The 14,909-nt window shown below is 38.6% G+C and overlaps 1 protein-coding gene and 1 non-coding gene across 6 annotated transcripts in view; both read left to right on the forward strand.

Annotated features, from left to right (window-relative positions):
- CRIM1 (cysteine rich transmembrane BMP regulator 1) overlaps nt 1–14,909 on the forward strand; it is a 214,236-nt gene that overhangs the window by 78,175 nt on the left and 121,152 nt on the right. For 3 of the 5 annotated variants that reach the window (XM_077135053.1, XM_077135054.1, XM_077135055.1), the window contains exon 3: nt 9,720–9,884. The exons of 1 other annotated variant lie outside the window; for it this stretch is intronic. In XM_077135053.1, coding sequence (XP_076991168.1) covers nt 9,720–9,884 — 165 coding nt within the window. Of the gene's footprint in view, nt 1–9,719; nt 9,885–9,926; nt 14,045–14,909 lie in introns of those variants that run through there. One more of the 5 variants, XM_077135056.1, reaches the window with a different exon arrangement.
- TRNAA-UGC (transfer RNA alanine (anticodon UGC)) lies at nt 12,084–12,154 on the forward strand. The gene has a single exon. It is a non-coding gene; the product is annotated as a tRNA-Ala (tRNA).

Raw genomic sequence — 14,909 nt, forward strand, 5'->3', positions numbered from 1 at the left:
TAGAGTTTGATGAATTTGCCCAAGCTCACACACGGATGGTAAGGGGCGGAGAGGGAATGTATACTGAGGTCCGTCTGACTCAAAGCCTGCGCTTTACTAGTGATCTGCCATGATGATGATATTGAGCGCATAGCTGTGCCGGGTATGGGGCCACTTGTGACTTAAGTGATCTCAACTCTTAGAGCACTTCTGATGCGACTCAGAGAGGTCAAGGAATTTGCCTAAGGCCGTGCAGTGTGTAGGAAGGTCAGGATTTGAACACAGCTCTTTCTAACTGCACTACCCTGCAGTAAACCTGTAGGTCATTCTCACTCCCATATGGAAAAGATAAAGTAGCCTCTGTTCAATGACAAGTGAGCGGTACAAAGCAGTAGTTTATCTTTAGTGAAATAGAAATAAAAAGAGGAAGAAAGGGAAAGACAGGCAAATAAATGGCCAAAATACATTTTCAAAAATCGGTTTGTGTGTTTTTAGCTACACAGATTTTTTTTCCCAGAATATGCAAACCATCATGAGAACTACAGTTGAATAGCTAAATAACCTGCTGTTCTTTATCTGCTGTTATCGTCATCAACAAAGACACAATAGCTGCAGCCTGGCCTGCTCTGCTCTCTACCTCTCCTTACTTTTATGCTGCCCAGCACTCTCTCCCTATTCTTGATGCATCATTTTAATTGCATCTCGTAGCTGCTTTCAGGAACCTCTTGAACACATAATATTCTTTGTAGTCAGTCTTTCTAAAGACCTTTAAAATCTGCATGCTAGCTAGCCCATGGGTCTCAGAAATTGATTGACAATATTACTGATAATACCCTTGGTTAAAAAACCTTTTTTTTTTTTTTTTAAAAAATCACGAGATCATATTTTCTACTATATAGCCATAACTCTAGAGTATTGGCAAATACTGGAGTTTTAAAGGAAAATGAGTGTTTCCTCCTTTTTTAAACGAGCATCTGTTGGTCTTCCTTGGAGTAGCAGACAGAGGCCAAGTGTCTCTGGAATCTGACTGCATGTGAAGGGCTCAGAAGTTCTAGCTGGAGTGCTTTTGTAGAAGACATCCACAAGTTACAGATGAGAGGATGCTGTGACTCTTTAATTCTCACGTGTTTGAAATCTGACATTTTATTTTCTCTTTTTCAAGTCAATATCATCATCACACACATTGCAGCAACACTTGGTGGATGGAAAATTGAATGTGGAAAGTGACCCACCCAAAGTTCCAAACCAGCACAACAGAAGCTCTGTTTGTGCCCTGTGCTGGGTGTTGCCTCCAGGAACCATCACCCTGGGAAATCCTTCTTCTCTAGTGTTTATGCCTCTGTGACATTTTCAGGCTGTTGTGAAGATTCTTCGTAACATGTTCTTGAGCTGACTATAGAAATTTAATTCATTTTTGTTTTTCCTCCTTGGTCATTTATCCCATTCTCTAATCGTCTTGATTCCTTTTTTGTTGTGAACTTGTCTTTATGGCTAAAAGTAGATGTGGTATTCAGTCATCTACTGGGTAAAAATTAATCTTTCTGAAACTAATCCTTTTTTCTTTGTATATTTATCTAGAACCATGTATGGGCCTTAATTTATTGCTAGATTTTAAAAAATAAGTTCATAGTTACATTTTTTTAAATTGTGTATAAATATATAAATGTATTTATTTGAATGGCAAATCCTTTTGGGAGTAAACTGAATGTTTTTCCTGGTATGAACTAATACATGATGGATTGAAGTATCTCTGGACTAAAAATTCCAGTAAACATCCGTAAACCATGATTTAAATTGAGTAGGAGGCACATAGGTTGCATTTGGGATCTGACTCCCCTACTCCTTCCACCCTGTATCCCAACTAGGGACAGATCCTGGCAACCTCTGTCAGCATTTTTCCTTCTTCCCAAGAAGCTCTGGTCTCTTCCAGGAAGATTCCAGGAAAGACCCGTTTGAATTAACCCTGGGACTCAGTGGGGAGGGTAGCTAGAGTTGTTTATACATCCTACATAGGAAAGATGCGTGGTCCAGGAGAGTCCTACAGCTGCCACAGAGCCCATGGGCTACTCGTGGCAGCAGAAATCTGGAGGGCTTGTTGCTGCTTTGGCACTTGGCCAGCCACTGTTTGCTGGGGTGTTTGAACATGCCTTTGGCGAAGCTCCACTGTCAATAGGGTACTTCATTAGAAAGATTCTTATTTGCTTGAAAAAGTAAGGCAGTGGTTCTCAGCCCTAATTGCACAATAGAATCACCCAGGGAGCTTTTGAAACAAATACTAATTCCCAGACTCCTCTCCTAGAAAATCTGATTTAATTGGTTTGAGGTGGGACCCAGACAGTGGTATTTTTAAAAGCTTTTTAAGTGACTCTAATGTGTAGCCAGTATTGAAAACTACTGAGTTAACATGGCACATATCCAGTCTTAACAGATATTTACTGTCTTATTCTTTATATTTGGCTAATTTCTATTTCGTTGTGATACAAACTAACTTTGTTAGATAATCAAAAGCAATATAGACTTGGTGTCTTTAATAATAACCCACTGAAAAGAAGGCCCTCTGTAGATTATTGTACTGTTAAATCCTAGATTCAGAGTAAAAGTAAGTGCTGGGAAAGTACAGCTGGTGTTTCTGAACGAGCTGAAATATGAAATATTTCTGGGACTGTATCAGCAAGCCTGATTTTTTCCCCTGGGGTTATGATTGTGCGGAATAAGCCTTCACCGTGAAGCTTGCCAAAAAAGGTTATGATAAAATCATGGAATGTGAATGAAAAGAATTCACAGTATAATTTTAAAGGAATCAGTCTCTAAATTTAAAAATATAGGGATGACATATGTATTGCATTTGTAATAGAAGTTTTCAGAACAAAATAATGCTAAATACAAGAAAGCTCCCTCTTTTAGTATGTGAGGTTTGTAAGCCAAGGGAAAAATGAAAGAGAATGGGGAACAAACAACCGGAAAGTGGTGGGGACACACCAGAGACCCTGAGCATCTCTGTTTTTTGCAAATTAATTTTATACTCTGTTTGAGCAAATATTTAACCGTTGACTAAATGCATAAACACCAGAAAAGCTGATTAGGAAAGTTGAAGTTCCTTTTGCATTTGCCATCATGGATTAAAGTGACAGTATCACTTGCAACAGAAAGGGAGAGATAATTAAGTGAAAATAAGCTGGTATCATCATATTAAAATAATCTTCCTTTAAACAGTCAGCCCTTAAAATACTGACAGAGTGACCAAGGAAAAGTGACTTTATAATACTTGAAAGAAAGTTTGTATCAGTTCTAGTCACTTTTACGAGTGTGACTGCCTCATCCCCTTGACTATTTCTAGACCTCCTCCAGGTCCATATGTCATCAGAGAAAATAGAGTCAAGAGCCACAGGTAGCACAGGTAGCATACATTCAAGAGTTCTCAGCTTTAACACAGATGTCAATAAAACTCAAAGGCAAATGAAAAATAGATGGAGGGCGGGCCACGGTGGCTCAGCAGGCAGAGCTCTCGCCTGCCCTGCTGGAGACCCAGGTTCGGAGGCTCTGCCACTGGCATTGTGACCTACGCCAAGTTTCTTAGTTTCTCTGGGTCTGTCACTCACTTGTGAAGTAGAGTTGGAAACGGTAACCTCTTCATACAGTAGTCCGAGGGCATGTGAGCGAATAGAGGCGTGGTAACTTACACATGCTCGTATTAGTAGAGATTTATTTCATTTCCCTATCATGAAAATTGAATCTTCAATAAGAAACATCCACTGAAATATTTTTTCTTGTTCAGTCCTTACTGGTACTACCTACGTATTAACTATGGAAGTTTATATTTCTTTTTTTTTTGGCATGGCAGGTGAGAATTCTGCCACTGAGCCACTGTTGCACCGCCCTGTGTTTCTTCTTAATAATTGTGTTATATTACTTGGAGAATAGGATCATTTTTGCCTTCAGGCTTTTCTTCTTGCTGTTTCCTGCACCTGAAACACTTGTGCCCTGTTACTGGCATGGCTTTCGCCTTCTTTTCGTTCAGCTCTCTCTTCAGATGCCATGTCCTAGGAGACCTTCCTCGCCACCTGGCTAAACCCTGTACCCGCATCCCTGCTCTGTTTCCCGTCATTCATTCCCACCTGGCTGGGTAGCCCTTGTTTGTTGTCTGTCTCCACCTTCCCTCCTCCCCCAGAATTGTAAATCTGGAAGATAAGGACTCCATTTTATTCCTGTTTCTCAGCCCTGCACCTGGCCATCTTGGCGCATGATAGTCTTTCAGTAAATATTTGTCTAATGAATGAGGAAAGAAGGACCAGAGAGGACTTTGTAAACCATATCTTAGCTGTTACAGTGACAAAATCTGTCTCCAAATACCACCAGGTGGCCAAGGGACTGATGCCATGGCCACTTGGTAACCTTAGATTTTGGGGTGTACTAGGGTGAGCTATGGCCAAGGACGGTGACCCCAGGCTCCTTTTTACTTGGTGTTCTCCCTACTATATCTAACAAATAAAATGTCTGATATTTTATGAGATATCAAACCTGATAAAAGATTGAGATCCCTCGAATCATCTCTGTAGTTGCTGAAAGTGCCCTAAAATTGTCTCAGGGGATCATATGCCACTGTATGTGTGTGAGAGAAAAAAGGGACAGAAAGGCGGGAGGAAATCAAGACAGATTTGAGGAAGTGCAGAGGTACCAGCAGTGTCCACTTCGTAGTTGACTGTGTGCTAGCCCCTGTTATGCTGCCTGGTTTCCATTAATAACTGTGCAGCATACCTGTTGTTATTTTCAAATGACCATTATTAAGAGATTCTGAAATAGAAGGAAAGTTTCCATGTCAGATGGGTGAAACCCTACGAAAATTAAAAAAGATATTATGAGAATCAGGCAATATAATTCTTATCTTTTTAATAGTTCCATTCATTTTTATTTATTTATTCTTTTGCATGGGCAGGCACCGGGAACCGAACCAGGTGTCCAGCATAGCATGGCAGGCGAGAGCTCTGCCTGCTGAGCCACTGTGGCCCGCCCTCCATCTATTTTTCATTTGCCTTTGTGTTTTATTGACATCTGTGTTTAAGCTGAGAACTCTTAATGTATTTGCTACCTGTGGATCTTGACTGTACTTTCTCTGATGCCGTATGGACCTGGAGGAGGGAGGTCTAGAAATAGCTAAGGGGATTGGGCAGTCACACTCGTAAAAGTGACTAGAATTGATACAAACTTTCTATCAAGTATTATAAAGTCACTTTTCCTTGGTCACACTGTCATGACTGTTTAGAGGAAGATTATTTTAATATGATGATACCAGCTTATTTTCACTTAATTATCTCTCCCTTTCTGTTGCAAGTGATACTGTCACTTTAGTCGTTCTCTATCTGGGGCAGTTTTTTTTTTTTTTTTAAGTTGCCAGTTGCAAAGTGTTGCCAGGGCAACCAGACTGAAAACCTTGTTAATTAACTTAAGTATTATATATAGATTTGTTAGACACCATAGAGAAAGAGTCAGGAAAGACTTCTTTTCAAATGGATAAAATTAAAACTTGAGAGGTAATATCAGACAAGTCTTCTAATTGATGGAAAATTCATGGTGTGGCTGCAGTTTTCTCCTTATTTTCTGTATGAAAGAAAGCTGGAATAGTGATATAGATGAATAACTGAAATCTTCTGGAAGAATTTATTTAGAAATAGACTGAGGAAGAAGGTATCAGAAAAGCAATTCCTGGTGCTATGGTAACCATAGTTGAGTTTAAATAACACATTGAGGATGTACAGTGAGTAAGGGTTCCAGATAATCTATTAAAAGCAGAGAGTTGAAAAAATAAAAGAAAGATAGTTAACAATTACACACTATGAAGAAAGATATATATATATTTAGGAATCTAAATTCTTTGAAAGTTATTCTGCAATCTGCCAATTCAGTATAACTAGCATGAATCTTATGCCTACAGTCATGAAGTAAATAACATAGCCTTTGGAAAATTAAAATAAAAGCTCTTAGAAATATAAGAAGAAATTATCAGCTCATAGTGAAAATATTTGTATTGATCTCTCTTGGAAAAGTAGTAAATAAGCTTGGTTTAATAGAAATATATTCATTTATATCCAATAAAGAAAGAATACATGTTGTTTTTAAATATCCACGTATTTAAAAATTGGCCATAAGGAGACAAACATAAACACACACATAAGAAATTAACGAAAGTAGCATGTTGTTTTTAAATATCCACGTATTTAAAAATTGGCCATAAGGAGACACACATAAACACACACATAAGAAATTAACGAAAGTAGCAAATTGTACAGCCTACGGCTCTGACAATAAGACAATAAAACTATAAATTAAAAGTTTTTAAAAGCCAAAAATATCTACCCATTGAGAAGTTCAGTAGCACTCTTCTGAAAGGTCTTTTGTTAAAGAGGAAATCAAAATTAAAATAAATGTAATTTAGAAATGAGTTACATATCAAAAATCAGGATGTAACCAAAGCAAGATCTGGTTTAAAGTATTGTAATTGAAATAATTCATTATTTCTAGGGAAACAAAAAGGGAATGAAAGTGAATTAAGCATTAATCTAAAACACTAATGGAAAACAAACAAAATTATCTAAAAGACAAGGAAGAAAGAGATTAAAAAATTTTAAAAGAACTGATGAATTAGAAAACAGATACACAAACTACAGAAACAGAAAGCTTCATTAATCAAGCCAGAAATGAATTAGAAAATCTAAATGAATGAACTACTTTTTGCAAAGATAAAGTTATAAAAGATGATTCTAAAGGAGCTGTAATACCTGAACAATCAAATAACCGTGAAAGAAATGTGTCCCTTCCCCCTTGGGGAAGACACACACACACACTCTGACACAGTTAGATTCACAAGCCGGTTGTATGAAAACATCAAAGAACAGATAATTCCTATGTTACTTAATTTTCTAACCCAGAAAAAGAAGTTGTATGTGAAATGGCTCGTTGAAAAAATTAGTGTAACTCTGAAGCCAAGACAGGATGAAGCTGGGGCAAAAAAATGGAGTTTCAGACTAATAAGATTCAAGCATATAAATTTATAAACCTAAAATATTGTAAGTTTAATCCAGTAGATCTTTAAAAATAAGAATACGAAATGGTTTAAAATCTTCTTATTGATTGCATTAATGGATTAAAGAGAAAGCCCACGTCATCATCCTGAAAAAAAGTTGAAAATACACTTAATAAAATGTAAGCCTCATTCTTAGCATTCTTAGATTCTTTCCAGCTCTTGAAGCTTTGATTCTTTTATGTTTTGGACTTTGTCTGCAGTAACCTATTCTATCCCACCTTCATTACAAGGACAGTTATTAAGAGGTAAATGGACGTCTCCAGCTTGAACTGCATGGCACACATAAACTTGTAGAGACTGTTGAAAGGGACAAGAAGAGAATGACTAGCACGATCTGTTATGGTGGGGAGTGTGGGAAGATGGCGGAGTGGGAAGCTCCAGGCAGCAGTCCCTCCACCAGAAAACTGTTAAACAGGCGGGAGCTGTCTGAATCAACTGTTTTGAAATTTTGGCATCCAGTAGGGCACTGTACAGCATCCAGGGAGGAGCAGGAGGAAGAGGCTGGAAAATTATGATAAACACCAGTAAATTGCTCTCTCTGCACAGCAGTTGCTGTCACCCACTCCCCACTCGCGCAGCAAGCAGCACTGAGGCCCAGCCCCTGGTGTAGCTTGCTGGTGTAAGAGAAGAACATAAAATCCACTTCCTCGAGGTTCAGGATGTGCACAGGCTGATTGCTGGGGGCCTGGCTCTGAGGGTGACCATGGTTCCAACCCACCGTGTGGACAGAGACAGCACAGGCGATGGAAAGATGGTACATTGGGCATCAGGTCAATTCAGGGACTGTATTTGTTGAGCAGTCAAGAAAACACATCTCTGGAGGGCCTGGCTCCGTTCTTGGCTGCTCCCCCACCCCCTTTCCAGGGCAGTTGGAAGCTGGCAGGTACTTCCTTTGTTAAGTCCTGGCCTGGTTCTGTCTGGGAAAGACTGATTTGGGGAATTCCTCTCTGGTGTGCCCCTACCAGAGTTTACCCTGTAGGCAAAGAGCTTGAGACAAGGAAAGCAATATAAGAAACACTTGAGCAGACAACGTGGGGCAAAGGTTTACCTCCTTTGTCAGCAGTAGAACGGGAAAAGGTCAGTTATTAGGAAATAGAAGGGACATTCAAACTCCTATAGATGGGAATTTCTAAGGCCAATAAGCATAAGTAAGCATAAGCTCAGGACAAGACATGCACCCAGTAGACAAAGGAGGACCCTGCATTTTGCATTTGCCTTGTGTGGACCTTTCTGGTAAGAAGGGCTGGCACTCCAGAGAATTTCTAGCATATCACTAGCTAGTTACAAACTCAAGAAACAGACATCTCAAGGAATAAATCCCAGTGTTCACATTTAAAAAATTAAAATGTACACTGTGCAAGAAAATTACAAGAGAAACGAAGAAACAGGAAATGGTGGTCCATTCAAAGAAAGAAGATAAAAATCTCAAAGATATCAATGAAGAAGACTAGACTGCAGACATTCCAGGCAAAGACTTTAAAATAATTATCTTCAGTATTCTCAGGGAGGTGAAGGAAAACACAGAGAAAGAACTAAAGGATATCAGGAGAACAATGAATAGACAATATGACAGTCTCAATAAAGAGTGAAATTTTAAAAAGGAACCCAACAGAACAACTGGAGTTGAAGACCACATTAACTGAAATGAAAGGTTCCCAGAAAGGTTTCAGCAGCAGACTGGGGCAGAAGAATTAGTGAACTCAAAGATGAGAAAATTGAAACAAGCCAGGCTTAGAAACAGAAAGAAACAGAATTACAGGAAGCAAAAATAGCCCAAGAGTCCTTTGGGAGTCAGGCTTACCAGTATGTTTATTATATGGTCCCATAAAGAGAAGAAAGAGAAAAAGGGGCAGAAGGAATGAATATTCAAAGAAATAATGAAATAAAACTTCCCAGACTTGCAAAAGTCATGAATAGACACACCGAAGAGGCCCTGGATAGACTTGAAGAAAAATATTCCCTGTCATATACCGATCAAACTGTCCAATGCAAAAGACAAGGAGAGAATTCTGAAAGCTGTAAGAGAAAACATATTGTGTGCAAGGGAGTCCCAATTAATTGGAGATTAAGTTCCGATTTCTTGGTAGAAACATGGAGGGAAGGAGGCACTGAGTTGAAATAAAGTACTGAAAGACAGCAATTATCAACCAGTAATTTTATATTTGGTGAGACTGTCTTTCAAAAATGAGGGCAAAATAGAGACATTCCCAGAAAAACAAAAGCTGAGGGAGTTCGTTATCACTAGACCTACCCCACAAGTGGTTTAGAGGGAGTTCTTCAGATTGAAAGGAAAGGACACTAGACAGGTGGCATAAAGAAACAAAGGCCTCTGGTAAAGGTAAACATGTGGGTAATTTTTAAATGCCTATACTACTCTATTATATTTCTTTGGTATGTAACTCCATGTCTTACTTTCCTGTAGGTACTTTAATGCAAATGCGTAAAAGGTAATGATAAATCTAAGGTTTGGGACATATTATGTACAAAGATAATAGTTCTTCTAAGTACAAAAAATTTGGTGGGGGAGTCGAAGGACATAGAAACAGTGTAGGACTATGCTCTTGAAGTCAAGTTGATATTAAATAAGATGAATATTATATATTTAGGATATTAAATTTTTTTTCTTTTTTTTCTTTTTTTTTCTTTTTTTTTGCATGGGCAGGCACCGGGAATCGAACCCGGGTCTCCAGCATGGCAGGCAAGAACTCTGCCTCTGAGCCACCGTCACACCGCCCAAGGATATTAAGTTTTAACCGTACAGTAACCACAAGGAAAATATATGCAAAATACGTCCAGTTAGAAATGAGAAGGCACTACAAAAAATCAAGTAAATATGAAAATAGGTATTAATGGAAGAATTGATAAAAAAAAAAAGTCTAAGAATTACAGAGGTCTAAGACTTAGCAAAATGGTAGAAGAAAGTCCTGCATTATCATTGGTTCCTTTACTTGTAAATGAATTAACTGCTCTAATCAAAAGGCAGACATTGACAAAATGGATAAAAAGCACGACCCAATTATATGCTGTCTACAAGAGACTTCATCTTAAATTCAAAGGCAAAAGTAGGTTGAAAATGAAATGTAAAAAATATCCCATGTAAATAACAACCAAAGGAGAACTAGGGTAGGTATCCTGATATCAGATAAAATAGACTTCAACTTAAAAGCAGTTATGATGAACAAAAATGGTCCTTATATACTAATAAAGTGGTCAACTCAACAAGAAGATATAACAAGTATAAATATATATGTAGTTACTTGTAGAGCCCCAAAACATATGAAGCAAATACTGACAGATTTGAAGTGAGGAATTGACGGTTCTGCATGAATAGTAGGAGACTTTAATACACAACTTTTGATAATGAATGGAACGTCCAGACTGAAAATAAATAAGGAAATTGAAGATTTGAATGGTACTCCAAGCCATGTGGCTCTAACAGACATTGTAGAACACTTCACCGCAGAGCAGCGGAATACACATTCTTCTGGAGTGCACATGGGTGGACCACGTTAGATCACAAGATAGACCTAAAGTTAGATCACCAAAAAAAAGGTCTAAGTAAAACTAAAAAATACTAAAATTACACAAGTTATCATCTCCAGCCACAGTAGAATAAAGGTTAATGTCAATAGCAGAGGGAAAAAATGGAAAATTCACAAATATGTGGAACCTAAACAATATACTCTTAAATAACCAAGGGAAATTGGGAAATATTTTGAGGCGAATGAAAATGAAACTACAATGTACTAAAACTTATGGGATGCAGCAAAGACAGTTCTGAGAGGGAAATTTATAGTTCTAAATGCTTACATTTAAAAAAGAAGAAAGATTTCAATTAGAGAGCTAACCTCAAAACCAGAAGAACTAAAAAGCAAAGCAAAAAAGACTAACCCACAAATGAGCAAAAGGAAGGAAATAATTGAGAGTAGAGTGGAGATAAATGAAATTAAGCATTAAATAACAATGGAGAGAATAAACAAAACCAAAAGTTAGTCTTTGAAAAGATAGATAAAATTGACAAACTTTTAGCCAGACTGATTGATGAAGATAAAAAGAGGACACGAATGACTAAAATGAGAAAGAAAGGGGGGACATTACTACAAACCCCAATGAAATAAAAAGGAATATAAGAGTATAGTATGAACAGCCAAATGCTAACAAATCAGAAAAACTAGATGAAACGGACAAAATCCTAGAAACACGCAAATTGCCTACATTGATTCAAGAAGAAATAGATCTCAACAAACCAGTACTAGTAAAAAGATTGAATTAGTAATTAAAAACCTCCCAAGAAGGAAAAGCCGAGGACCAGATGGCTTCATAGGGGAATTTTAACCAACATTCCAAGAAGAATTAATATCTATCCTGCTCAAACTCTTCCAAAAAATTGAAGAGTAGGTAGCACTACCTAATTTCATTTTATGAGGTCAATATCACCCCAAAAGCCAGATAAAGATATTACAAGAAAATTACAGATCAATATCTCTTATGAATATAGATGTAGAAATCCTCAACAAAATACAAACAACAAAAATCAAAGGCATATTAAAAGAATTATATGTCATAATCAAATTGATTTATCACAGGTGTGCAAGAGTGGTTCAATGTAAAAAAAAATTAATGTGTAATACACCACATTAGCAGATGGAGAAAAAACACGTAATTTCTTATACTTTATATCCAGAACACCACAAGCAACAAAAGGGAAAGTAGATAAATGGGACCTCATCAAAATTAAAAACTTTTGTGCATCAGAGGACTTGATCATGAAAGCAAAAGAACATTCTACACATGGGAGAGAATATTTGGAAACTGCACTTTTGATAAGGGTTTAATGTCCAGAATGTGTAACAGAAGCCTTCAACTCAACAACCAAAAAACAAATAATGCCAATTTTAAAAATGGTCTGAAGTCTTAAATAGAATTACCCCAAAGAAGATATACAGATGGCCAAAAAGCACATAAGTAGGTGCTCAGCCTTATTAGCTATTAGGGAAATGCAAGTCAAAACTACTTTGAGAAGGGTGCATGGGTGGGTCAGTGGTAGAACGCTCGCCTTGCATGCGGGAGACCTGGGTTCAATTCCCGGACCATGCACCCCCCAAAAAATTACATTGAGATACCATTTCACACCCACTGTAATGGCTATAATTAAAAAAAAAAGGAAGTGTTGGAGAGAATGTGGAGAAATAGAAACACTCATTCATTGCTGGTGGAAATGCAAATGGTGCAGCCACTGTGAAAGACAGTTTGGCAGATCCTTAGAAAGTGAAGTTTAGAATTACCGCATGTCCTGGCAATACCACTTCTAGATGTATATCCGAAAGAATTGAAAAAAAAGGACTTAAAAAACAGATATTTGCATGCTGATATCTGTAACAACGTTATTCGCAATTGCCAAAAGATGGAAGGACTCCAAGGGTCTATCAGCTGATGAATGGTTAGGTAAAATGTTGTGTGTACACTCCATGAAATATTTCTCAGCTATGAAAAGTATTGAAGTCCTCATACATGTGACAGCATGGATGAACCTGGAAGACACCGTGTTGTGTGAAATAAACCAGACATAAAAGGACAAATATACTTTCTCACTGATAGGAAATAATTAGAATAAGCCAAAGTCAGAATCTAAAATACAGGTAACCAGAGGACAGCGGTAGGGGTAAGGAGTAGAGAATTAAGGCTTAAAAGTACAGAGGGAAAAGCTTTTGGTAATGAATGGTGGTGATGGTAGCACAACACGTGAACATAATTAAGAGCACTGAGTTAGATATTTGAATGTAGTTAAAAGGGGAAATTTTATGTCATATGTATGTTACTAGAATAAACATTTAAAAAAAGAATCCATGAAACAAAGCATAGCGAGTTCTAAGTTAATCATGGACTGTAGTTAGTAGTAGAATTATAAAAATGTGCTTTCATCAGTTCTAACAAATACACCACACGAGTGCCAGGTGTTATTAATAATTGGGTGGTATATGGGAATCTTGTATCTTGTGCATGATCGTTCTGTAAACCCACAACTTCTCTAATTAAAAAAAGACCTTGTATGTCGCATTTTAATGTCACGCTTTGCTGAAGCATATGTTTGAAAAAAGTCTGATTATGCATACCAAATATTTTTGCAGACTAATAATGTAATAGAATGCAATACAGAATAAGGTAATTACAGCAAATTAACAAGAGTAAAAATTAAGTGCTTTTTGCTATTCAACTCACAGAGCTTTTATTAATTAAAAAAAACAATGTGACAGTCTGTTTGCATTTGGTCGATGAGCAGTCAGCTGCATGTATCTCACAAGCTACAGCTTGATCAGCGTCCATACAATCCAGACTCACTCTCTCCCCTGCAGCTTTTTTATTTATTCTGTCCCGTACTGACAGGGATCTGAAGTTGAAATGCTTCCTTACTTAATCATGTTCTCAAGGCAGTCTTTGCGGATATGATGCGGAAAACGGGGTGATTTGGATTCCCTAGACTGGAGATAGCTCCTGTTTGGTGAGGCACATGCCTCATTGGTGAGGGGTTTGTGCTGTGGATGTCCAGTGAGTCAGGCATGAGACAGGGCTGGGCAAGAGGAGTTAGGGACCCAGTGAAGCAGGATAGTTTTACAGAAACCACAGTTTTGGTCAGGAAGAAAAACTGAGCCCAGAGAAGCCAACTAAGGAGCAAGGTTAAACAGGGACAGCACTTGTGATTCCTGAGACAGGAGCACGTTATTATAGAAAATCATGCATGGAACCAGGTGGACCAGGGTTCAAACCATCCCCTCACCACTTACTAATGAGCTTTTCACCTTGGACAAGTATTTCGACCTTCCTAAACCTCAGTTTCATCATCTGTAAAATGGAACAAATAATTACCTGCTTCATTGTGTTAATTGTGACATCAGCCCATGGCACGTGCGTTAAGTGAATGTTGCTCTCTGCTTGTTGGATGTTGGGTGTTGATGGGAGCCGGAAGGGAGAGTAGGCAGAGGCCTGCAGGTGAATGTCGCCCCTGATTGGGGCACAGATGCAGTGACGTATCTGTGCGTATTTTCTGTTGGGGATTTTCATATCCAACAGAAAAAGTGGAGGGCAGTCATAAATTACGTGGTCGGAGGAAGGTCACGCGGATGTGGAGTTAGACCTCATCACATCTTCCGTGTCCAGCTCGCCCACTGCTCGCCCCATGTCTGTCTCCCCCATATTCTTTCCTTTCAAATCCCTTTCAACCTTCTCGTATATTTCTCTTCTTCCCGGGTGTTCTCTGCCTTCCTGCTGTTACAGGATCCCAAATGCCTATTCCCCAAAGAAGGGGTCTGTTTTTCTGAATTAATCCCCCTCCCTTTCTTAGACAATCAGAGCTCTGACTTCTCTCATAGTGAAAACTGCAGTCTTCAGAGTGGCTTATGGTGTCCCAAATGATCAGGGTCCCATGTTCCCCTGCTGAAGTCGCCCCCAGTCCTTCCCCTCCCCTCGCCCGCCTCCAGCCGCACTGGCCTCCTTGCTCTTCCTGGGACACACAGGCATGCCCAGGCCGTTTCCTTCTCTTGGTACCTCCAGGGCCCACCCCGTTCTCCTCCAAGCCTTTGTTCAGACGTCCCTTGGTGATGCCTGTTCTGACCAAATTATGATTACCCCCCATCCCCGCTGCCCTTCCAAGCATTCCAGTTCCTCCTTGTTCTCCGGTTTTCTTCCACAGTACTTTTCACCCTTTAATACTAATAACGTATGGATTTATAATATTTGTTGTTTATACCCTGCACTAACTCCATGGTCAGCTCTGTGAGGGCAGGGATGTATCAGTATTTTGTATGATGTTTTGTTTTCTTGACTGACCCATCCTCTGATGATGGAGCAGCCAGGG

The sequence above is a fragment of the Tamandua tetradactyla genome, chromosome 17 (assembly GCF_023851605.1).
Source record: "Tamandua tetradactyla isolate mTamTet1 chromosome 17, mTamTet1.pri, whole genome shotgun sequence".
NCBI lineage: Eukaryota > Metazoa > Chordata > Mammalia > Pilosa > Myrmecophagidae > Tamandua > Tamandua tetradactyla.